The following is a 23,950-nucleotide window of genomic DNA, read 5'->3' as shown; positions in this document are numbered from 1 at the left end:
AGGATCTTCGGATGGAGAGTGTATCCTGGAGTATCCAAGTGGGCCCAATGTAATCACGGCTGGGGGTGGGGGTGGGGGTGGGGGCGAGGGACTTATAAGAGGAAAGCAAGAAGCTCAGCATCAGAGGAGGAGATCTGACAATGGAAGCAGAGGTCAGGGTCAGAGTAACTGGATGCAAGAAGGTCTCAACCAAAATTCATGGTTTCAACGATGGAGGAAGGAACCACAAGCCAAAGAATGCAGACAGTCTCTAAAAGTTGGAAAAGACAATGAGACAGATGCTCCCCTAGAGCCTTCAGAAGGAGTGCAGCCGGGCTGTCACCAATTTTAACCCAGTGAACCACTTGACTCCTGCCCTCTGGAACTGCAAGCTAATAAATTTGTGTTGCTTTCAACCCTTGAGTTGATGGTAATTTGTTACAGCAGCCATACAGATTACACATAGGAGTTAATACAGTCCCCCAGGGCATAGTTCTGAATTTTCTTCTGCTCTCCATCTACTTTTTTGGGGGGTTTCATCTAGTATGTGACAAACTCACAGATTTATATCTTGGGTCCCCTCTGTGCATTTTTTCCACTTGACATTAATAGAGTTTATTTATTTGTAGGTTCTTAATGTAAGCATTATACCAGGCATGTGCTTGGATGCTGTGGGCTCAAATTCATGTATTGAGAAAGAAAAAAAATTATATGTTCACAGTTAATTATACTCAGAGCCTTACATTTTCTTGTCATATTGCTCAGATGACACCAGATATGTAAATAGTTCAGTATATCCCCAGTCTTCTTTTTTTTTAATGTTTATTTATTTACTTTGAGAGAGAGAGAGAGAGGGAGAGAGGGAGAGCAGGAGGGGCAGAGAGAGGGAGAGAAAGAATCCAAAGCAGGTTCCACACTACCAGAGCTCAACACAGGGCTCAAACACACGAACTGTGAGATCATGACCTGAGCCAAAATCAAGAGTCCAATATCAACAGACTGAGCCACCATGGTATCCTCCCCAGTCTTCTTGGGTGGTGAAACCTCATTATCCTTCCACTTTTGCTGAAAATTCTGGTTACTCCTTGAATACTCAGAACGCAAGGGAAGCCCATTCTCAGTGACACACATCCCCTCACTGTCACAAGCAACACCTTAGGTGTCAATTCTATGCTTTAGCAGACATTTGTCAACATTTCAAAACATTTTGTTAACCCCCCAATTTTTTTTATTGAATTATAATTGACATACAATGTTATATTAGCTTCAGGTGTGCAACAGATTGATCCAAAAACTATACATCACTCAATGTTCACCACCTTAAGTGTGGTCACCATCTGTCACCACACCATATCATTACAATACTATTGACCATATTCCCTGTGCTATACTTTTCATCTCCATGACTTATAACGGAAAGCTTGTACCTCTTAATCCTCTTCACTCAATCTATTTTTAGTTGTCACAGCTGGGGGGAGGGAAAGAGCTACTGGTGTCTAACAGGTAGATGCCAGCCAGGAACACTGCTAAACATCCTGCAGTGCACAGGACAGCCCCCACAACAGAAAATTACCTGGCCCCAAATGTCAGTAGTGCTTAGGTTGAAAAACCCTGTCTAGATGAACCCTGTACAGATGTTTTTCAAAAAGGGTTTGGATTAGCTTGGCAACATTTAATCCAATACCGCAATTGAAATGTACCTTTAATCTCATCACTTCCGAGCTCTTTCAATCATCTGATTCACATTTCTTTCAAACTCTGTCCCTGACAATTTCCATTTCTGAATTCCATTTCTACAGCAACACCTGCATACATTCACTCCACTCCATGTAAACACACTTGAGTTGCCAAGTTCAACCCAAGTCCATTCAAGATGACAGCTTCTGGAATGCTAAGTTTTCCAGACATAATATAGCAAAACCTATCACAATTCAGTTTACACCCACTTCAAATCACATGGTACTTGGGATTGAAAACCACAACAATGCGTGCTCTAAACTATCCTTTACAATCTGGGTATTTATGGATGGATTCAAAGTTATTAACTCTCTTTTGGATCAGACTGAGGCCACTCTCTCTTGCTGACAGACTTCTGCAGTTACCTCCACAATTTTAGAATCAGCAATAGTGATCTTTATCTGCCACAACTGTAGGTATCTAAAAGAAGTGGCCTCCTGTGCTATACATCCATCATTTCTCCCTTGAGTCTTTCTTCCAAAATATCAACAGAGGTGAGTTAGATCATCAACAAGACTCGACAGAATGCTGATGGTCCAACAGTACCTTCAATGATGATCATTTGAGACTGTCTTCTGTAGTTGGTGGGTTAATGGTTTTTTGTTAAGAGTAGCCACTGGGGGGGCGCCTGGCTGGCTCAGTCCATGGAGCGTGTGACTCTTGATCTGGGAGTAGTGAGTTCCAGCTGCACATAGGACACAGAGATAACTTAAACAAAAAAACAAACAAACAAGAAAACAAACAAACAAAAGTAGCCATTGGCCTTTGGGGAGAGGTTAGAGGAAGCAAAGGATGATGTTAGCTGCATCTTTCTCTTTGGGCACATTAACTGCAAAGACAGAAGGTGACACCCCATTGCCTATATTCATCTTTTAGTAAGTACTACCCCATTACCTTCCCAAATAGAATGTTCAGTCCAACCGACACTGTATCAGCGCCATTTCCTGATGCACCTCTTCCCATATAATGAATTTTAACATTTTTTAAAATAGTGGCAATTTGAGGAGTGAAAAAATGTCGCACTGTTGAATTTTCTTTTCCCTAATTACTATATCCCACGAATTTTTATAGATCTATATTTTTGTGTTGTATTTAACTTTTAAGCACTATCTAGCCTTTACCGCTAGATGCCAGCATTAACACTTCTCCCCCTGTCGTAATAATCAGTTTGCTTCTACACTTTGCTAAAAGTTCCCTGGAAGGCCAAATCGCCCTGTCTCAACCAGCTAAAGAATATCAAGGTTGAACCGCTCAAAATGAAATGGAATATTCGGAAATGCCTGAACAGCCAGTGTTATCTCACGGATACTGTTTCTTCTCTTGGCTTCTGTAACACCGTGCTATCCCGTCTTTCCCCACCTCTCTACTCCCTCGTTCCCAGTCTCCTTTCCTGTAGTCAAATTTCAGAGTACACTAGGGCTTTCTGCTCTCCACTTAAACTTACTCCTTCGGGGTTTTCATGTAGTTCTCCAGCTTTAAAAGGCATGTCCAATGAAACACTAAAAAAAAAAAAAAAAAAGTATATTTCTATCGAATACACGGGGGCTTCCAACCTGTTGGTTCACGGGACTCTCCATGAGGAGGAGAAAAAGAGAGCACCTGTGTAGGAGGGCTGCCAGGTCTTGATTAACTTTCTTGGGCCAGAGACCTCGGTCGTACTCCCTTTGGGAGCACCCACAGCGAGAGTGGAATTACCACGTACACAGCAATCTACAGGTGACTTGCCAGTGTTTCAAGAAAAGACCCATGGACGGGGACGGGCAGCGAGGGGGTCAAGGCCGATGATAGCTGTGAGACCACCAGGGATAGAGGCCAGCAAGGCTGTATGCTCGTAACGCGAAACCGTGCGGGTCACCACCACTCCGGAGGGTAAACCTCGGATTAGGTGAAACGGGATAATCAGGGGTCGGAGCGCGCGTTGCCCGCCGAGCGGAGCGTGAGCCGATCAGCGGAGGAAATTCGCAGCCTCGCTTTAAGGAGCCAATCAGAGACCACAGAGTCCTATTAACGACAACATCAGGAACCAATGAAAACCGGGAGTCCTCCGGGACTGCCTCCCAAACTCCTGTCCCGGAGAGATCACACCAAGGAGGTTTTTTAAAAAGTACAAATTAGAAGACAAGTCTGTGGCTCGACGACGGGAAACTACGTTTACAATGATGGGTGGGGAAAATTGTGTAAGCGAGCAGAACTGCACTTCCCCAAAACCTCGCGGAAGTGGACCTGCAAGTCACCCCCGAGCCCTGGGCTCCAGAGCGGGAGGGTACGTGCTGCGCGCTGACGCCACGCGCTGGCCCCGCCCCCAGCTCGCCCTCCCTTATAGTGCAGCTCTGGCGCGCGCGCACCATTGTGTGGCTGGGCTCGGCCGCCGCTGCGGTGTGAGGCGCGTGTTCGGGCTCTCGCCGTCCCCGCACCCGCACCGCGGCTCCTGCTTTGCGGTCAGCTGTTCGACGCCAGCCTTCGGGCCCCTCGCCCGCCACAGACATGCCGCGCGTCTACATAGGACGCCTTAGCTACAACGTCCGGGAAAAGGACATCCAGCGCTTTTTTAGCGGCTATGGCCGTCTCCTTGAAATAGACCTCAAAAATGGGTGAGTCCGGCCTGGGAGCCCGCGTCCGTCCGCAGTGTTCTGGGTCTGGCGGCGGCGGGGTCCGCTGGACAGAAGATGGCCCAGGCCGCGGCGCCGCGTGGCAGGGCCTCCAAAATGGCGGCGGCGCGGGGTCGCGGGAGCGCGCGCGGAGGGTGGGCGCGCGGGCGTGCGCGCCCCCGGCCTAACGTCGCCTGCCGGTTCCCGGCTCTCGCACCGCCCCCAGGTACGGCTTCGTGGAGTTCGAGGACTCCCGCGACGCCGACGACGCCGTTTACGAACTGAACGGCAAAGAGCTCTGCGGCGAGCGCGTGATCGTGGAGCACGCCCGGGGCCCGCGCCGCGATCGCGACGGCTACAGCTACGGAAGCCGCAGTGAGTCCCACCCCCGCGCGCTCCGCGTCCTTGGGATCCTGGGGGGCGGGCGCAGGCTTAGGGTGGGCGGGGTGGGGCCTCCCAGCCCGGGCAGGCGCGGTGGCAGGGGTCCACTGGCTCAAGTGTCCACGGGCGCCGCTGCCTTCACGCCTGCCCGGGACAGCTACGGGACGCCGGAGCGCGGGGATTGGGTTGTGGGTTTGGCTAGCCAGGGTTGGGCTGTTTTGGGGCTTATATATTTAATTTTGTTGTTGTGGGGTTTTTTTGTTGTTGTTTTTTTTTTGCTAAGTTGGGGGCGGGGGGTGGCTTGGGCCCCTGTCAGCACTGTCGTGGGCTCTGCCCACGGAGGAAGTGAGGGATGGCAGTATTTGTTGTATCCCCTTGCTTACCTGACAGTGCTTTAGCTAGAAATGTGAATGTTTTAGAGTAGAAGTTTGAGGGCAGGCTGGGGTGGAGGTGGGGTGGGGTGGGGACGGGGTAAGGGGAGGAGTTTTAAGTTTAGGTCTTAGAGTTATTAAAATTGGCGGGGGCCAAAGAAAATACTATTTTTAACTAATGTGGTATAGTACCACACAGATTTAAATAAGCTTTATGCTGCATTTGAATTATTTGGGGCATGTTACCGGGAGGAGGTGGGAGGGGTTTGGTTATGTTAAATGTTTGATGTTGAAATTGTTGCATGTTGAATTCAAACTTTTTAACAAGTCCTTGATGTTTCAATTTGAAAGTGACCAATGGGGCTGAGGCTGTGTCCACTGAGGCTAAGATGACTGCCTTTCCTGATTGGCCTTGGCTTTTCCATACATTGTGTGACCCTTGCCCTATGACCCTTTGGCTGACCTTACCGGAAGCCATGACGACAGCAGCCTTTTGCCATTAGACGCAGGGTGATGGTGAGGATTCCAAGGGTTAGACAAAACTGGTTAATCTGAACTAGGTGACTGTTACCTTGCGTGTTTTGTGGCCAAACCACCACCAAAAACCTCACACTGTGATGTAAGTACTTAGTGTAACTAGTAAACATTTTTGTAAAATGTAGAAATGCATGTAATCAGTTAAGTTTTATATTTTACAATGTTCTGTAAAATAAAACTTAGCGAGGTAAATCGAATAAAGGAGCAGTCACTCTCTAACAGATTGTAGGAGAAGTTTAGTTGGATTTAGTCTATTTGACTTGCCCTTAATTTAATTTATGGCAAATCACAACTGTATCGAAGGTTTAGCAGTATAATAGCAAAGTCCTACTCCAGTAAATAAAAGTTGATATGTTTGTACTAACTTTCAAAAAAAAAGCATCCCTGTCATTACAAAGCATCTAATTATTCTCTTCATGTGATAAAGGTGGTGGAGGTGGATACAGCAGTCGGAGAACCTCTGGCAGAGACAAATATGGACCACCTGTTCGTACAGAATTCAGGCTTATTGTAGAAAATCTTTCTAGTCGTTGCAGTTGGCAAGATTTAAAGGTATGTGCTATAATTTGAGATAAAAATGATACGGCTGGGGCACCTGGGTGGCTCAGTTAAACATCTGACTCTTGATTTCAGCTCAGGTCATGATCTCACAGTTGGGTGGGTTTGAGCCCCACATCCGGGCTCCGCGCTGATAGCTCGGCGCCTGCTTGGGATCCTCTCTCGCTCTCTCTCTGCTGCTCCACCTACCCGTGTGTGTGCTCTCTTTCAAAATAAATTTAAAAAAAAAACGATATGGCTAATGTTTAAAAGGTAGGCTTTTGCTTCACTTTTTTCTTAAATTTCTGAGAATCCAGTACAGTACGTAGATTTTTTTCATTACATTTCTGAGTTTAATCTTGTTGCTTCTTTAGGATTTCATGAGACAAGCAGGTGAAGTAACCTATGCGGATGCTCACAAAGAACGCACAAACGAAGGCGTGATTGAGTTTCGTTCCTACTCTGACATGAAGCGTGCTTTGGATAAACTGGATGGTACAGAAATAAATGGCAGAAATATCAGGCTCATTGAGGATAAACCACGAACGAGCCACAGGCGGTCTTACTCTGGAAGCAGATCAAGGTAATTTGTTGAAATACAGGGAAAGGAAAAGAAACCATATTTGCTAAGAGCAAAGAAAAATTCAAGCAGCAGTATTTCAATTGATGCTTAACTGAAAGTTCAGTATGTAGTCTCTTTTGTGTTGTGCATCATTGAGGTTCTTTTCAATGTTTTAAGGTGGACTTAATTTATGGTAAGAAATTATATTTTGTTTACTGTTTTTTGTCAATGACACAAAAGTTTGTGTTGAGATATGAGATTAATGTTTTTTATTGCATCTTTTGTTATAGGTCACGGTCTAGAAGAAGGTCACGAAGTAGGAGTCGCAGGAGCAGCCGCAGTAGATCTCGAAGTATCTCAAAAAGTCGCTCCAGGTAAATAATGAGCTGTTAGATCTTTTTTTCTGAATGTTACTCTATTTGTATGTTCTGGCAAGATATTGAGAAAAAAATCTGGCTCTTCTTGTCCAGATCCAGGTCTCGGAGCAAAGGTCGATCACGTTCTCGATCAAAAGGCAGGAAATCCAGATCAAAAAGCAAATCTAAGCCCAAGTCTGATCGGGGCTCCCGTTCACGCTCTCGAAGCAGATCTAAGGAGTATGAGAAATCTCGAAGCAGGTCTCGTTCTCGATCTCGTTCCCCCAAAGAAAATGGAAAAGGTGATATAAAGTCAAAATCTAGATCAAGGAGCCAGTCTCGTTCAAATTCACCCCTACCTGCTCCACCCTCAAAGGCACGTTCTGTGTCCCCTCCACCAAAAAGAGCTTCAAGATCCCGTTCTAGATCTCGTTCAAAGTCGAGGTCACGGTCCAGATCGAGTTCCAGAGATTAACTTAGAACTCTACATTCTTTGCACACTATTATGGAACACTTTCCTACTTGCTTAAGCAGTTACTCTTCCATGTTTGTACTTGGCCTCTTTGCAAGAGGAATCTCCTGAAAACAGGGGCACACAGAAATTTGATTTGTGGCCAAATTTGATGAAAAAGATGAGGTTCTAAAGAAATGGTGGCATGAAGTCAAAGATCCTCTCCCTTCTTTGTAGAATTAAGATAACTTTGATTTTATAGCTTTTGAGCTAAAATAACTTTTGTAAAGATTAAGCTCATTTAGATTTTTTTTAAGTATTTCAGCAGGATCTGCTGCAGGGGTTTTGTTGTTTTGTTCGCTTACTTTTAAATTAACCGTTTCAAGCTTTGAATACCTAAGGCTTTAGAGGGAGAACCCAATTTTCAATTATGTTGGCTTTTTATAAGCTTGAGTTATGTAAGATTTCAATAAAAATTTGCTACCAAGATAATTGCCTTACTGAATAGGTCACTATTAAATTCCTTTAAATATTGGTAATCTACTCTTTGTGGAAACGATGTAAATTCAAAGTGTAAAAGAAGGCAAGCCTCAGACCAGCAATAAATTATTGGATTTGGATAACATTTTGTGCTGTTAATCAAATTTGCCAAAGTCCTATCTGCCCCTTTGAGTTTAAAAGGTATTTCGTGGTCCGTCTATTATACGATTTTGCCTAAGTTAGTGGATTTTAAATGATGAAAACTTTTCAACTTAAATTTAATTGAACTCTTGAAGAAGTAGTTCTTAATACTTGAGAACCCGTTTAGCCTGGTAATCCCACTTTATGGAGAAATGGTCAGTGTAATTAGTGTTTTGTTAGAATATGGTTCCATGGTCTTTAGTGTTTGTTGTATGAAAATGGAAGTAGCCTTTCTTTGATTGGAAATTTAGCATATTCTTGTTCAAAGTAGAAAAACAAATACTGCATTTTCAGCTGGAAGACTATTATATTTAACAGGCACTTAACAGGTTGCTTGGTAAAATTGGTTGCTGATTAGAGTGAAATTCCACCCAGCCATCAGTCGTTAATGGTTGATGGGGTTATGTGATAATTGATTAGATCATCCTTGTAACTTTACAGCATATGGTGGGCTTGAAAAGAATTTACATGGGTAACCTCTAAATTTTCTGTACTTTAATATATGCTGTGGAAGCCAAATTATACTGCAAATTTGTAGGAGTTACTGGATAACCAGTGGGTCCATGCATCTATAAACCTAATTAGTTGAAGTTGCAATTTGAGAAATGAATTACCCTCTATCTTTATGTTCAGATACTTTAATTCCATTTAAAAGCACTCATTAATCTTGGTTTGAAACCAAGATACAGATTGTTTGACTCCGCTTTATTATCTTCTAGGATCTGTCACTGCGTAAGGTGTCAAGGACTGGATTGTACTATAGTGGGGCATAGTGGCATAGTGCTCATCATGCCACAGATGTGACTAGAAAGCATGATAATCTAGAGTTGGTTTGTAGGTTCCAATAATCCAGAAGGCATACCTGAGATGAGGCTGCTTGAGAAAATTGAGTCAAAGATTTAGGTGTCAAAATCCCAGAGTAGCTGGGAGGAGTACTTGCTAGTGCATAGAAAGATTTGTTATTCAGAAATTTCTGAGCTTCCTGTTAGAAAATTTTAGAGCCTACTCTTAGGAAAATAGTGCCCCAAAAGGCTGATGCTTCTTCCATGACCTTATTTTCTTTTCTTTACTCTCATACTGTTTTAAAGTTTAGATATTCACAAGAAATGGGTTTTTTCCCAGTATAAACTTCAGAATTTGAAAGAAGACACTAGTGTCTGTGATTGTAGTTATTTTCCTACTTGAAAGAACAGAAGTTACAATTCACGAAGAGGCACATCTCCAGCTGCCTTTCAAAATTTGGTTAAAGAACAAGTTGGTTTAAGAATTGGCTTTGACCAAAGTTTTCTCGTTTTCAGGGAAAGAACAAAAGCTTTTAAAACCACAGCCTTTTAAAAAGGAAGGAGGGGGGAATATTGCAGTGTGAAATTTGACTTTGTAAAAGTGTAAAACATCTTTCAACTGGGCTTTCTTGTGTTAGTCTAACCTCACATGGTAATGGGCAGGTTTACCTACGTTGTTAGCTTGCTTGCCCCCAAAGTGGGTAATTATATGGGTAAGTGCCTACGCCCATAAAAGTTTCCTGGTAATAGCAAAGACCAGCTTATTGAGAATCTAGTCCTATTCTATCCCTGTGGACCTCAATGTCATTGGATATACCTAAACCACTATAACACTGGCCCACTAAGAACAGAGTTGACTGCTGAAATGTTTATTAGTTCCTTGCTAACTTATCAGTAGAATCTGAGAGTCTGCAACATGCCATGTGTAAATCCTTGGCTAGATAGAGTATTAAACTGAGCGCAAAAATAGAAATGAGCAACATCTTGATTCCCCTTTCTTTTTACCTGATAGTGTTGACTGACACGCCATAGTGCCTTTAAGGCCAATTTGAGTCCTACCAGTTCCTGTGATTTACCTTCCAGTCCTGTGTTGTTACTACCTTTCATCTTGGTATCTTCTTTTCCCCACTTTGTTAACCTACTTTATGCTTTATCTCCTCAATAAAATGCTTACTGAGGGTTGCTGGTTTTGGATTTATTGTGTATTCCCACTTAGTACCAAATATTTGGTAAATGATTTTTCAACTAGAGTTGCCAGTTGGCAAGCCATTCCTGACTTGAGTATGAGGAAAAGGGCTTTTCAGTTCCTCGGAGACCTGTTTTATGATCGACATAGTGGATGGTTTATCTTGGGCAAGTCGTTGTGCTTTAATGTCATCCATGAAATTGGCAAGGACAAGCCATGAGTTGTGGAGATTAAAGATGATCAGGAAACCTGGCTGGCCCCATCAGTGGAGCATAGACTCTTGACCTTGGGGTTTGTGGCTTGAGCCCCATGTTGGGTGTAGAGATTACTTAAAATCTTTTTTTAAAAATAGAGGTTAATATCAGGAACATGTTGTCATATGACATGTAATAGCCATAATAAGTACTATCTGCTGTTGTGAAGGATTAACCATATGAAACTTTTTTGTATTGTCTTGCTTTGTTTTCACATAAAATTTACCTGTTACCTTAATAGTGGTTTGAGCATTTTCTGTGACGTATTTTTCAGGTAAACCAGGAAGCTTTAATCACCTTTTCCAAAGTCCTTAACCTAATTTCCTTAATTTAGACTTGGAGCACTCTAAACTTCGGCAGTTTACATTTAGGAAACCTCACATTTTTATTATTTACCTTGTTTTCAGAAGGCAGTTTTCTGACTTTATCCAATTTCAGTCCTATGGCTGTTGGATGTTTTGTTCTTAAGTTTTGACTTAATTTTAATTGCAAAATTAATATATACTTGGGAATATAAGGTATGTTTCCTTTAGAGCTCACTGGCTAAGGTAGCTGCCGTTAACAGTATCTGTCACTGCCCAGAATTATTTGATCATAAAACCTATTCTTCCCAATAAGCTGTTAGTCCTTACCGTGAGTGGTGTTCTGCAGTTTGCTTTTACTAAGATCTGCTATTTTAAATGGCTGACTAGTATACTCCTGAGTGGATATATAGTAAGCATACTTGTTCAGTATCCTCATTGTTCTATTTAATCCCTTGGCTTGTGTAGCAGGAATGAAAAATGCTATTTTTAATGTTCAATATCAAACGATAAGAAAGTTTTTTTTACATGGTTTGGTACCTACTAATTACCAATTTACACATTAAATTTTGAACTTTTTGAGGCAATGACCACATCTTGAATAAGATGGATGGATCTATGTATGTTTAACACCAGGTTTCCATTTGCCAAAAGGATGAGTTGATGCAATTGTGTAATTGATCTAGGTCCTCAATAGCTTGTTTAGATTTGCTTGGCTAGGTTACAGCAACCCTACAGATGGGCCCTCAGTATAGTACTTAAGTGATTAGCCTTTTATACTTGAATAGAAAGGAGTCAAAAATTGAGAGATCTAAAAAGGTTAAGGTGGCAGATTGCACCTTTGACCCCATGGAAGAAGCCAGGAACACTAGTTTCTTGTGTATCCTTCTGGAGATGTAAATCTAAAAGAACTGGTATTTCCCGGGTAGTCTCATCAGAGCTCATTGGAATTTTGCAAAAGCAGGTGGTACTGAGTATTACAGCTCAGACACTAGGAAACTTAGTAATTAAGTTTTTATTTACTGTTGACACTCGTTTATACCCATTTTCAATATCATTTCTGAGGAAATCATGGAATTAACATGAAGATTTATTAACAGAGGCAGGCTTTAAATCCTGGTTCAGTTCCTAACAGCCCTAAAGCGTTAAAGAAAAACAAAAAACAATGTCAGATAATTCCTCCTAGTGAAAAGCACTCAGATTAAGGAAGGCTCAGAGAGTAGAGAACGAATAGACTTTTTAAGTAATAATTTTGATAAACAGAAAAATCTTGTACAAAAAACTGTATACCCTTTTCCCATCACTAATTATACTTTGTTTCATTTACAAAAATTTTTTTCCTGAATCATGAAAATAAATTAGAGACATATTGCTGTTTTTTCCTTAAAAACTAATTCCTAGGAATGGGACATTCTCTGTTAAACTACAGTGCCTACCAAAAATAACATCAATGAAGTACTGTTGTCTAATCCATGCTCCATAGATCTGTCTCATTAGTTGACCACTAATAATTCTTTGTCTTTTTTTTCTATTGGTTCAGGATCATTTGCCACGTTTTGTTGTCATGGCTTTTCAGTCTCCTTTAATCTGGACCACGTCCTCAGCCTTTTTCTTGGCCTTGTCATTTTTGAAAAGTAGAGGACAGTTATTTGTAGAATTGCCCTCAATTTGGGTTTGTCTGCTGTCTGCTTATTGCGTTTTTAGCAGGAATATCACAAGAATGAGATTATCTTCAGCTCATCATGTCCAGTCACCTTGTAATAACCTGTAAGGCAGTACTTCCTGTGAATAGACTGTCTTATAAATAAAGTTAAGAAAAGGGGTTTTTGTTTTTAGGAAGAGAAGGAGCTAATATTCAAGTTTAAGAGCTGCTGAAGGGGAGAGCTTGGATAGCATCAGAGAGTACACCATTACCACTGAAAGCTGGAGTGTGGTTCTCCTAGCCCAGGGCCAAAAAGGGAGCAGGAGGCTACTTTAAATAGAGGAGAGATTAATAGATTCCATAGAAAATAAGCTATGTTCTCTTGTGTAAAACCATGCCCTCTAGTATTGTTGTGGGGGTAAATGCTGTTATCAAAACATTGGCACAGTCACTCCATGGACTAAAATATTGTGTAGTCAAACCCTAATACTTTCTTTCCTAGCCAATTGAGGAAAAGGTAGGCAAAGCACAGTTGCTGATTATGGTGCCCAAGTATCTGATTAAGTGACCACTGCTACTTTTTAGCTATTCGTGAACAGCCTTGAGTATACTATTTAAATATATTGCTGTTACTTTGATTTTATGAGCTTGCAAGCACCAGTTAGAGAATAGTATGGTGAACCAACTCCTGAATACTTAATTCAGCTTTAACAATGTATGTCTGTCCATTTCCTCCAGATAATTTTGAAGGAAATCCTAGATACTCCAGCTGAAGACCGTTCACTATATACGACTAAAGACCTAAGTCTCTTTGTTCTCTTGTCCCTTGCAGTATATTTTTTGAAGGCCACTATTGAGTAGTTTTTCAGTCTTGATTTTGCTGATTCCATGCTAATGATATTTAGCATGTTCTAGACTAGATCTAAGAACAATACGATGGGTCTCAAAGTGTGCCTGGCCCAGTAACATCAGCATCATATGGGAATTTGTTAAAAACAGAGTTTCTCAAGCCCCACCCTAGAATCAGAAACTAAGTGGAGTCCAGCCATAGGTGTTACAATAAGCCTTCCAAGTGATTCTGGTGCTTATTCAAACTTGAGACCCATTATTCTAGAGGTTTTACCAGATTCTGTTTTGTTTTCCTTCCCAAAACTACTTGGGTATCTTTTTGTCATTGGCAGCCATTGATGATCTTTTCCTGAATCTATTATTAAACCCACAAACCATGATTTTACACGCCTTTTTTTTTTTTTTTTTTTTTTTTAATCCATTGGAGTTCTCCTTATTGATGTTGCCTTGTTCTGTCTTTGGTTCATGAAAGTCAACTCAGGTTGCCTCATGAGTTCATTTGAAGCAACCCTAATAATCTTTATCAGTTTCTTTTCTTTCTAATATGATGAGATTTCCAGGCTCCTCTCTCTAATCTCAGATCTGGAGGCAGCCATTTCTCCAGTGAGCTCTGGTTATCTTTATTTGGAAATGGTATTTTGTGAGTATAGTCTGGACTTTTGGGTGTTCATTGCTACTAGCTGGATCTTTCTCAGGCCCCACAGATCATAGTACTGTCTGCTCTTGGGAAGGTCTTCTGCAGGCTAAACATCCACTCAGCCCTTTTCAGTTCATCAGTTTTGAATTTGGTTTGTCAGTATCCTTACAGAATGGGTCCCACTAGTAGCAACAGCACTCTAGGTTTGCTTTAACCTCCTCAGAGCAAAGCAAGTAGTATGTGGACTCCCTGCCTTAATAGATGTTCAGCTGAATTCTGGGCCAGTTCTGGCAAAAGAGTTAGGAAACTTTAGTATTCCTGCAGAATCTCTTCACCTTCAGAGAAGGGTTTAAAGTAAATAATGTGTCCTCTTGTTCTGGGTGATAGGAGTAGAGGGAGAAGGAAATTCAGAGCCTAAATTTCAGTGTGATTGTAGCATACACAGCAGCATTCTAATTGGGATGCACAAATAAGATCTTAAATTACAGCTTGTATCCACCTTTGCTATAGATGACATTCCGTTGCGGACCCAGCAGGAACTCAAGCCTGGATAGCTGTGGCTGTGATGATAGTAAGATGATCAGTATGATACCCGAGTCATAATAGTCTAAACTCACATTCAGTAAATACTTCTTAAAGGCCTTGCCAGATTCTTTTATAGGTTTGTGTGTGTATGTGTGTGTGTGTGTGTGTATATCCCCATCCTCCCTTAATGAGCAGAGTACCTGCTGTCCTTTGATTTTGACCAGTGGAATTTTGGTAGGCATGACATGTTTAGTAGACTAGATACTGCCCTGCCCTTCCCCAAAGATGCCTGTCTTCTAACCCTGTAACTTGTGAATATGTTACCTAACATGGTAAAAGGAACTTTGTAGGTGTGACTAAATTAAGGTCTGGAAATGGGAAGCTTATCCTGGATTATCCAAGCGGGCTCAGTGTAATCACAATAGGCTGGAAGGTAAAAGGACCAGAAAAAGCTGATGCGAAAACAAGCAAAATCAGACACCAGAAGATGCTACGCTGTTGCTTTGAAAACAGAAGGAACCTCAAGACAAGAAAACAGTTCTCTAAAGCCTCTGGAGGGAGCACAGCCCTGCCCACAGCTTAACCTTGTGAAGGTCCTCTCCAGGCTAAACATCCCCTCAATCCATTTGGACTAATGAAACCCATTTTGGACTTCAGAGCTCCACAACTGCAAGGTAATAAATTTTTGTTTTAATAAGTCACCAAATTTATGGTAATTAGTTACTGTAGCTACAGGAAACATACAACATGACTAAAGGCTTAAATGCTTACACAAATGGACTTGGTCTTTTGCATCTCTACCATCACTATGAGAATAATATCCCTCTGTCAGCCTGCTGGTCCTAGGATATGAGACAGGTGTCAGGGGGTAAGGGAAGGTGCCTGTTAGCCTCAAGCCTACAGCTTGAGACCGCCCAGCCTAAATCCACCAACCTGTGTACGAAGAAGAAAAACTTAGGGGGTTAGTAATTTCATTTTGCCTGAACAAATAGACACTTTCCATTTGGCCCTCCCACACCACCACGCCTCCATTCTCTGTTCTGAGCCCCAGGAAGTTAATCTCTATTGGCTCCGTCCACATACTCTTTTGCCCTCTGATTTCTGATTAGGTTCAGCCATTAGGGAAAAGCAGTAGGAAAGGAGAGAGAGCGAAAAGATTGAGATTGAAACACCTATTTCCACAGCCTCCTCTCTGTAGGGTTCAGGCTGGTGGTAGTCCTCATCTGAAGGGCATAGTGTGCTACATATGGCCCTCTTGTTCTGAGTCCTGGTAACCACAGTCTCCCCTCTTTCCTAGCCCCAATGGTTTTACTCTAACAATTGTGATTTTCCAACAACCTGCCCATCCCTTTAAAAATAGATCCTTTGTTAAATTGTCTTCAGATTTACTCAGTTGGAGTGTGTGCCATGTTTCTTAACAGATAACAAATATTTCGTATTTCAATAAAGTATAAAACCTTACACTAACTTGATGATGTTGCTAAATAAAACAAAGTTGAAAGGTTGACTTTTTTCATTTCCTGTCCAAAGCCAGGGAGAGGTTCTTGAGTTAATAAGTACACCAAGGAACTTTATTTTTGCCTCTCAGTAGATAAGCTTTTCTAAGGGAGATGCCCACCTACTCTGCCACCCCCATACCTGGCCAACACTGTCCAAGTAGCTGGTTTGTACCAGAAAGCCAATGTGTTCCTTGAGTGGAAGAAGGGAGATTGGAAGGTAAGTTCCAACCTCATCCAAACAGCTGATTGTGGGATAGGACGTGCTATGGACTGAATGTTTATATCTCCCCCACATTCATGTAGAAACATCCCCAATGTGATGATATTTGGAGGTATGGATTCTGGGAGGTGATTAGGTCATGAAGGTGGCGCCCTCATGATTAGAATTAGCACCCATATAAAAGATCCCTTGCTCCTCCTGCTGTGTGAGGACAGAGCAGGGAGATGACTGTTGGTGAAGCCAGGAAGCAGGCCTTCACTAGACATGAAATCTGCCAGTGCCTTGATCTTGGATTTTCTAGCCTCCAGAACTGTGAGAAATAAGCTTTTTTTGTAAGTCACCTAGTATAGTCTGTGGTGTTCTGTCATAGCCTAAATGGAGGTATCTGATAAATGACATCAGAAGATGCCCTGGAGCAGATAGAGTCAGAGTAAAGCAAAATAATGGCGTGTATAGACTTCGGTTCTTGGTCCACCTTTCCTAAGTGGTGTTTGTCCCCTTGACAAGGTAAATTCCTTGGGGAGAAAAATCCTTGGTACTGGGAAATAAAACCCCTTGAGACCCAGTGAGACCCAATTTGGGCTTTGATCATTTGTGTTGTTTTAAGCCACCAGTTTGTTCCTTGATAGAAAATGAATATGGCTTGGTTAGCTGATTCTTTTTTTGTTGGGTTCCTCAGGGTCATCATAAGACAAATTGTTGAGAACAAGGTTCAGATATTTACAGCGTGAGGGTAAAGGAAATGAAATAGCTGAAGCTCTGGGCTTCACTGAAACAAGTTTTTTCCTAGCGGTTACAAATAGAAGCTTCAGTTCCCAAACCCAAATATAAATTTTGTCAACGTCTGAAGTTTTGGGTAATAAAAACCCATGCTCTGGTGGAAGCAGGACCTGAAGCTAATCATATTTGGAAACTTGTGTCTCCCCTGCCTTTCCCACTATGGAGCCCACAATTACATTGTCTGGAGATGTGGTCTTTTCATGCGTTTTTCAGTACCTCCTCCTGGTATCACCTGGACCTAAGATCCCATCTCCTGCCACGAAGTGTGTGATGAAACCCCAGTCCTTAGCAGCTGGTCCCTGTCTATCCAATAACAGCCTCCAGGACAAGAAGGACACCAGGCCACCCCTTCCTTATTGCTCTGTTTCCCTCTTGTTTCTGACTCCTGTTCGTTCCCCTTATTGCAAATTCGACCATGAATTCACTCTTCTTCCTCCTTTGCTGGTTTCCTTTTTTTCTTGTAATATTTTACCTAGGATTTTGGCATGTTTATGCTAGAAAGGGCTTCCTGTTAGTAAAATCTGTCAGAACCAGAGATGTTTGCACACTTACATAAAGGGCATGTTTTGATGATTTTCCTAAAACACAGTGACTGCACCAAGAGGGAACTAAATTTTGTAGGAACAGAAAGTTGTTGGCTGCTCACAACAGTTTTCTCCATGCTTCTACTATCAACATTTCAATCAAATTTGGGTCCACTGGGGTGGAAGGTTAACTTGGAGAAGACCTTGGGGCTATTAACATATAGAAGGGGGGCGTCACTTGAGGGAAAGATTGGACTAGCTCACTTGCTTTTGAGGGCATTCTGGCGTAGCACAACAAACGCTGGCTCTGTGAGAGAACCTTCCCCAAATCACATCAACTTGGGAGGAGCTCTGCATCCCCGAAGGTGTTCAAGCAAGCAAGACCACCAAAAGTATCTGGACCAACCAAATACTGGTAATGGGCAGAATAATGTCTTAGCAACTCCTGTTCGTTCCTGCATCCTGCTGGCTCAGATTCCACTTGTCTGTCTGAATCACTGTCTGAAAGATGCATTTGTAATTGAGAAGCCATGTGTTTGTGTAGTTCCACCACTTTCTTGTAATCTGAATACCTAAAATAAACCTTTTGGAAAATCTAGAACAAGCAGTCTGGGTAGAGATGAGAGAAAAAAAGAGCGGATGGTTGTGTGTGTATTGGTGTGTATAAAGAGACTTACATTGTTATGGCAACCAGCATCCTCAACTGATGCAGTTCTGTTCCCAATAATATGAGATGTGATTAAAAATTGACATTGCAGCAAGGAAGAACACATGTAATGCGTTGGCGTGGCAACCAGAATAAAGTCTGGTTTATTTAAACCAGGTTTAAATCTGATGATCACAATTTGGGGATTTGCCTACAATTAATTAGGAATCTTTTTCTCATTGGGACCAAGTCAGGAGGCTGGAGGTCTGACTGTGGTCATGATCTTAGTAGGCCAAATGGACAGCAGTGCCCTTTTTCTGTAAAATGAGGGATTAGGTTAAATCCTTTGGTATGGGAGAGGAGCCCCCGGCTCTAGGCTGGACCAAGAGTTGCCCTGTTTTCATCTGCATGCAGTATGTTATTACATCCACTTTCCAGTTAGATCAAGGGAACTGAAGCACAGGGAAGCAGTGACTTGCTCAAGGTAACACCAAAACAGGAACTATATGCCATGAAGTAGGTTAGTCTTTACAAATGGAGAAATTAGTGCCAGGATTAAATGATGTCCTCCAGGTCACACTAGCAGCCGTGGCAACAGGGTCATCCAAACGCAGGTTTGGTCAGTGCCGCCCTTTACGCCAGGCAGGGTCAGAATTGGAACCCACGCCCCCCTAGGCCTCTTCCTCTGGTCGCACGCCCCTTCATCCATTGTGAGGCTGTTGTCTGAGGCTCCTTGGCTCCCCTTCTCCAGGTTGGGGGGTGGGGCGGTGCGGTAGGAGGGCGTTGGACACCGCAGCGCCCTAGCCGGGATGCGTGCGGGAGTGCAACCCCGTCTTTTGTCACTGGCCACTCCGCTAGGGCCCAGCAGGTCGCTCTCCGGCTCGGCGGGTCCCGCGCCCCCTGCACGCCGTTGGCCGAGATGCGGAGGGTGGGGGGGCAGGATGAATCTCCACCGAGAAGGCGTGGGGAGAGGCCACTAGGCCCACGCGGCCGGGCCCGCGCCCCCTGCTCCCACTCGGCGCTCGCCCCGCGTCCTGCAGGGAGGCGGGCCCGCCCCTTCTGCGCGCAGGCGCGCGCCGCGTGGGGCTCGGACGGCGGCTCGGCACCGGGCGGCCACGGGCGGGCCTCGCAGGTAAGGGACCCCGCGGCGGGGGCTCGGCCCAGGGTATGGGGTGCCGCCCGCCCTGCCGCAGGTGCCCAGCGCGCGGTCCGGGCGCGCGGCTCGTGGCGAGCGCCTCCGGCGGGGGACGCGGGCTGGGGACGAGGGCCGGGGGAGCGGGGCGGAAGGGGTCCGGGCGGCGCGCTACCGGGGCTGGGGCTGGCCGCTGCGGGGCTGGGGGCCGCGACCGCGCGTGGGAGAGGCGGCGGCTCCGTCTTCAGCGAAATGCAGTCAATTAAGAGTTTTTCATTAATACGACGGAAGGTGTAGAGGGCGGGCTTTGGGGTTTCTTAGGAAATGGGTCATCTGGCAAACTTTCTTCTTCCTACCGTTGGTTTCCGATTTTTATAACGGGAAATGGGATTATTATTTTGCCATAAAGGGAAAGAATAAAAAGAATTCCGCCATTTTGGCGTTTTAAAAAGTAACCGTTGCGCGTGGCCGACGGGTCGGTGGCCGCCGCGCCTGCCGCCGTCTGTACCAGTCCTCCGAGGGCGGGCGGGCGGCGGTCCCGACCCCGGAGCCTCTTTCGCCCCTCCCGCGTCCCAGCCGCAGCTGCTGGGGGCAGGCCCCAAGTTTGTGGCGCCCGATCTCGCTGGGGCTGAGTGTGTGTGTGTTGAGGCGTGTGGGGATGTCTGGGGCGCTAACCCCACTCCCGACACCTAGAGCCAGGGCCTTTATTGAGCGTCTGTTGTATACGAAGCCTTGAAGGGCAAGCAGTGGGAAGAACCTTAGCAGAGAGGAAGGGAAAATAAACAGGGACATACTCATTCAATAAATGTTTGCCGAGCATATGCTATGTGCCAGAGACCGCGCTGTCCCAGGGACCCAATGACTGTTTTAGGTCGGGTTCCCTGAAACCAGACTCCGGGAGGGAGATGTAAGCGCAGACTTACTGGAGTGCCCTTGGGAGTATCACCTGTAGGACAGTGAAGACAGCAAAGTGGTGGGCAGAAGTTGAAGTGCCAACGTAGTCTCTGCAGAGGCCTCAACCTGTCCCAGGGATAGCTCTGGAAGGGACATGGCCCTGCTGAGATAACCCAAATTGAGGCAAGGGGCAAGGCCCTTCTACCCTTTATCAACTAGTCTGACAGGATGGCTGCTTCCAGGAGAGGGCACTTGGGCGAGGCAGCTCCCCTGGCTGAGGGCAATTCCCAGAGAAGCTGACTGCCCAGGGCTGCCTTCAGGGTAGCTGACTGCCTCTTTATCCCCTCCTCCCCTAGCCTCTGAGCAACGCTGGAGGAAATTGTATTCTAGCCCCTAAGGAATGAATGGCTAAACCATTGATGTATTTCAATATCATTGTTTCTAATATGTTGACCACTTTTTACTCCCAGCTCTCTCATTCATTCATTCAGTGACTGTTGAGTGCAACCTCTGTGTCAGGCTTTTTGCACATCAGCTGCTTTGTGCCATCTCAGAGACCCACAAGTTAATGCATAATTAGACTGTGGTGGAATGGAGCACAGTCAAGGAGATGATTAACTTTGTTTTGGGGTGGATTTGGGGAACACTTCAAGGAAGAGGTGTCACTCAAGCTGGATCTTGGAGGGTGATTAGGATTTTTCCAGACCTATGGGATACGGAAAGGTACCAAGCAGAAGGAACCATATATGCGCAGGACACAGAAGTGGGGTTCTGAAGTTGCAAGCAGGCTCTAGGGGTGGGAGTGGATGTTCCTGGCACCTGGCTCAGGCCCGGGAGCCATTTCAGACTGGTTGTGCTATTGTGTGTACCAGGTGGGACAGTGTTTATGAAAATGCCACATAGGCTGCAAGCACAAGGGGTGGCAGCGGGAGAGGAGGAACGAATTCAAATCACAGAGAAAGCAGTTTCAGGCCTCAGAACTCATGGTCTAGCTGGGGAGGAAGAACACAGAAGCAGTAGGTGCTTCTTGGCAGGAGCCCAAGTCTACTGTGTGTTGGGTCCCCACATCACAGATGCACTGGGTCCCCTTTCCTCCTGCATATTCAAGGATTTGTCTTCTAGACTGAGTCTTTCTTCCCTGCCCTGTCAGTTTTTTCCTCTCCATAGGCTCATTTTCCTCAGGTACAAATATGCTGTGACATCTCCTATTTAAAAACAAACCAACAAACACCCCACACCCCTTCCTTGAGACCACATCACTCTCCAAACACCATCCCCCAACTCCATGCTCTCCTTCACATCACAACCTCCTTAAGAGAGTTGGTAGTCCCGTTGTTTCCACTTCCTTTTCTCCTATTCTCCCACGAGGATCAATCCTTACTGTTAGTTTCCCCCACTAGAGTGTGGATTCTGTGACAGGGGTTGTCTGTTTTGTTCATTGATAAATCTGCATTGCCTGGAACAGGAACTGGTACATAGTAGGTGCTCAATAAATATTGAGCTAATCCATGATCTCTCTCTAGAACCCACTCTGGCCAGGTTTTTATGTCCACAGCTCCTTGGAAGTGGCTGTTGTCAAGGTTTCTAATGACTCCTTATTGCCCCAACGGTCCACTCCCTCACCTGACTTGATCTGGCCCCCTTTCCTGAAAACTTTGCTCATGTGTCCTCCAGAAGCTCAGACTCTTCTGGATTCCCCCTGACCTCATGAGAAGCTCTATTACTAGATCTTCTTCCTCCTCCCAACTAAATCTTGGTGAGCTCCAAAGCTCCTACCTTGTTCTTTGTACTCAGCTTTATGGTTTTCAACGCCAGCTATACATGATGGCTTTCAAATTTATATCTCCAGGGCGCCTGGGTGGCGCAGTCGGTTAAGCGTCCGACTTCAGCCAGGTCACGATCTCGCGGTCTGTGAGTTCGAGCCCCGCGTCGGGCTCTGGGCTGATGGCTCGGAGCCTGGAGCCTGTTTCCGATTCTGTGTCTCCCTCTCTCTCTGCCCCTCCCCCGTTCATGCTCTGTCTCTCTCTGTCCCAAAAATAAATAAAAAACGTTGAAAAAAAAAATTTATATCTCCAGCCCAACCCTATCCCTTATTTCTACAATATATGCTTCATGAGAGCACTCTTTTTTGAGACTGTCTTCGCAGGGCACAGAATGGTGCTGACACCTAGTTGGCCCTCCAGTGTTTGCTGAAACGAGGGCAACAAACTGAATAGCAGGGCAGTCCCCTTAGCCTCCCTTCCTGGATACACCTAAAGCATGTGATACAAGTTTGGAAACAGAATGAAATTCTTCCAGGAGTAACCATACTGACTCTTTTTTTTTTTTTTAATTTTTTTTTGATGTCTGTTTATTTTTGAGAGAGAGAGAGAGAGAGAGACAGAGTGAGAGCAGAGGAGAGGCAGAGAGAGAGGGAGACAGAATCTGAAATAGGCTCCAAGCTCTGAGCTGTCAGCACAGAGCCCGACGTGGGGCTCGAACTCACAAACTACGAGACCATGACCATGACCAAGTCTGACGCTCAACAGACTGAACCACTCAGGCATCCTACCACATTGACTCTTAATGACTGCCAAGGTTTTGAGTAAGAAGATTGACTCTATTGAAAAGCACTTAAAATGGTACATCAGCTGTGCAAAACAAAATAAGGAGAATTGAAATTCAGGGAGTTCTATTTTATAATTTTAACACGGGACACACCTTGGTTTGAACGTTGCCTGAATTAATCAGGTTATGTATCTAGCCTTTGCCTACCTGATTACATACTCTATAATACAGAGGATGGACTCTTATTTTAAGTAAGAAAATCTGGAAAATAAATGAATGCACAAGAATAGCAGGAGGGAGGCTGGGAGAGACAGTGAGCACTGTAAGCTGATTTTGCCAACAAGCTACCAAGCTTCCTGGAATTTCTGTTAAAAGGGAGTGGAGTTGGATTTGTCGAAGGTCTGCTCTGCTGCTACCAAGACTTTACGTATTTTGTCCGTTCAGTCTTCACCACAGCCATTTGAGGCATATACCGTTGCCACATTTTACACATGAAGAAACTGAGGCTCAAAGAGGGTAAGCTACTTAGAAGCACAGGTGTAAGTGGTGGAGCTGAGATTCATAGTCTTAAGTCAGTCTTAAGCCTAGGCTATGTTTTCCTTTAACGTGTATGCCAGAAGCCATTGTCAATTACTGCTAACACCTTAAAGCAACCCAGTATCAATCACATATACAGAGCTTTTTATTAACAAGTTGAAATTACTGAAATACAACACTTTTTTAGCACCTACTGTGTGCAGGCACTATTCTGAGGACTGGCCATAGAGCAGTGGCCAGGACAGATAACAAATCTTTGCCTTCATGGAACTTCTATCTCAGTGGGGTTGACTGATCAAACACAAATAAGTAAATGAAGATCATTATTGATTGTAATGAAGGGTGTGAAGGAAATAAACACAGTAATGGGATAGGCAGTAGTGGCATGGGTGAGGGGTGTGCTGCTTTAAATTGAATGGCCAGGAAAGACCTCTTCTGAGGAGATGGCCACTGAGCCAAGGCCTGGAGGATGGGAGGGGGGCAGCCAAGCAAAGAGGATGGGGAAGAGCATTCTAAGCAGAGGGAACAGTAAGGATCAAGGGCTCTGTGGTGGGAATGTTTGTTAATCAACAGAAGGAAACCAGTGTTTGTTGAGGGTGGAGAACAGGGGAAGATTGATGGAGGATAAGGTCAGAGGGGAAGACAGGGGTCAGATTCTATAGGATAAAGCACTTGGATTTTGTTCTAAGGGCAGTGGAGAGCCATAGAAGAATTTTAGATAGGGAAATAATGTGATTCGGTTTAATTTTTATTTTTTTTTTTTATTATTTTTTTTTTAATTTTTTTTTCAACGTTTTTTTTTTTTTTTTTTTTT

The 23,950-nt window shown here is 44.2% G+C and overlaps 2 protein-coding genes and 1 long non-coding RNA gene across 3 annotated transcripts in view; 2 read left to right on the top strand and 1 right to left on the bottom strand.

Annotated features, from left to right (window-relative positions):
• Nucleotides 1–840: 840 nt before the first annotated feature.
• Nucleotides 841–4,068, bottom strand: LOC125936590 (uncharacterized). Its single transcript, XR_007462064.1, has 3 exons — nucleotides 3,316–4,068; nucleotides 3,161–3,215; nucleotides 841–2,401 (listed from the first exon to the last, which is right to left on the bottom strand). It is a non-coding gene; the product is annotated as an uncharacterized LOC125936590 (long non-coding RNA).
• A 22-nt stretch (nucleotides 4,069–4,090) lies between these two features.
• On the top strand, nucleotides 4,091–8,122 carry SRSF6 (serine and arginine rich splicing factor 6). Its single transcript, XM_049650771.1, has 6 exons — nucleotides 4,091–4,307; nucleotides 4,531–4,679; nucleotides 6,021–6,145; nucleotides 6,505–6,713; nucleotides 6,983–7,066; nucleotides 7,163–8,122. The coding sequence occupies exons 1-6, from the start codon at nucleotides 4,201–4,203 to the stop codon at nucleotides 7,521–7,523; spliced, it is 1,035 nt and encodes a 344-aa protein (XP_049506728.1). The 5' UTR covers nucleotides 4,091–4,200; the 3' UTR covers nucleotides 7,524–8,122.
• Nucleotides 8,123–10,245: 2,123 nt separating this feature from the next.
• Nucleotides 10,246–23,950, top strand: part of L3MBTL1 (L3MBTL histone methyl-lysine binding protein 1) — a 54,339-nt gene continuing 40,634 nt past the window's right edge. The window contains exon 1 of the mRNA XM_049650754.1: nucleotides 10,246–19,158. The gene's annotated coding sequence lies outside the window, so the exon portion shown is untranslated. The remainder of the gene's footprint in view (nucleotides 19,159–23,950) is intronic.

Source organism: Panthera uncia (assembly GCF_023721935.1).
Source record: "Panthera uncia isolate 11264 chromosome A3 unlocalized genomic scaffold, Puncia_PCG_1.0 HiC_scaffold_11, whole genome shotgun sequence".
Classification (NCBI taxonomy): domain Eukaryota; kingdom Metazoa; phylum Chordata; class Mammalia; order Carnivora; family Felidae; genus Panthera; species Panthera uncia.
Note: the sequence above shows the minus strand (reverse complement) of the source record. Positions and strands in the feature narration are given on the sequence as shown.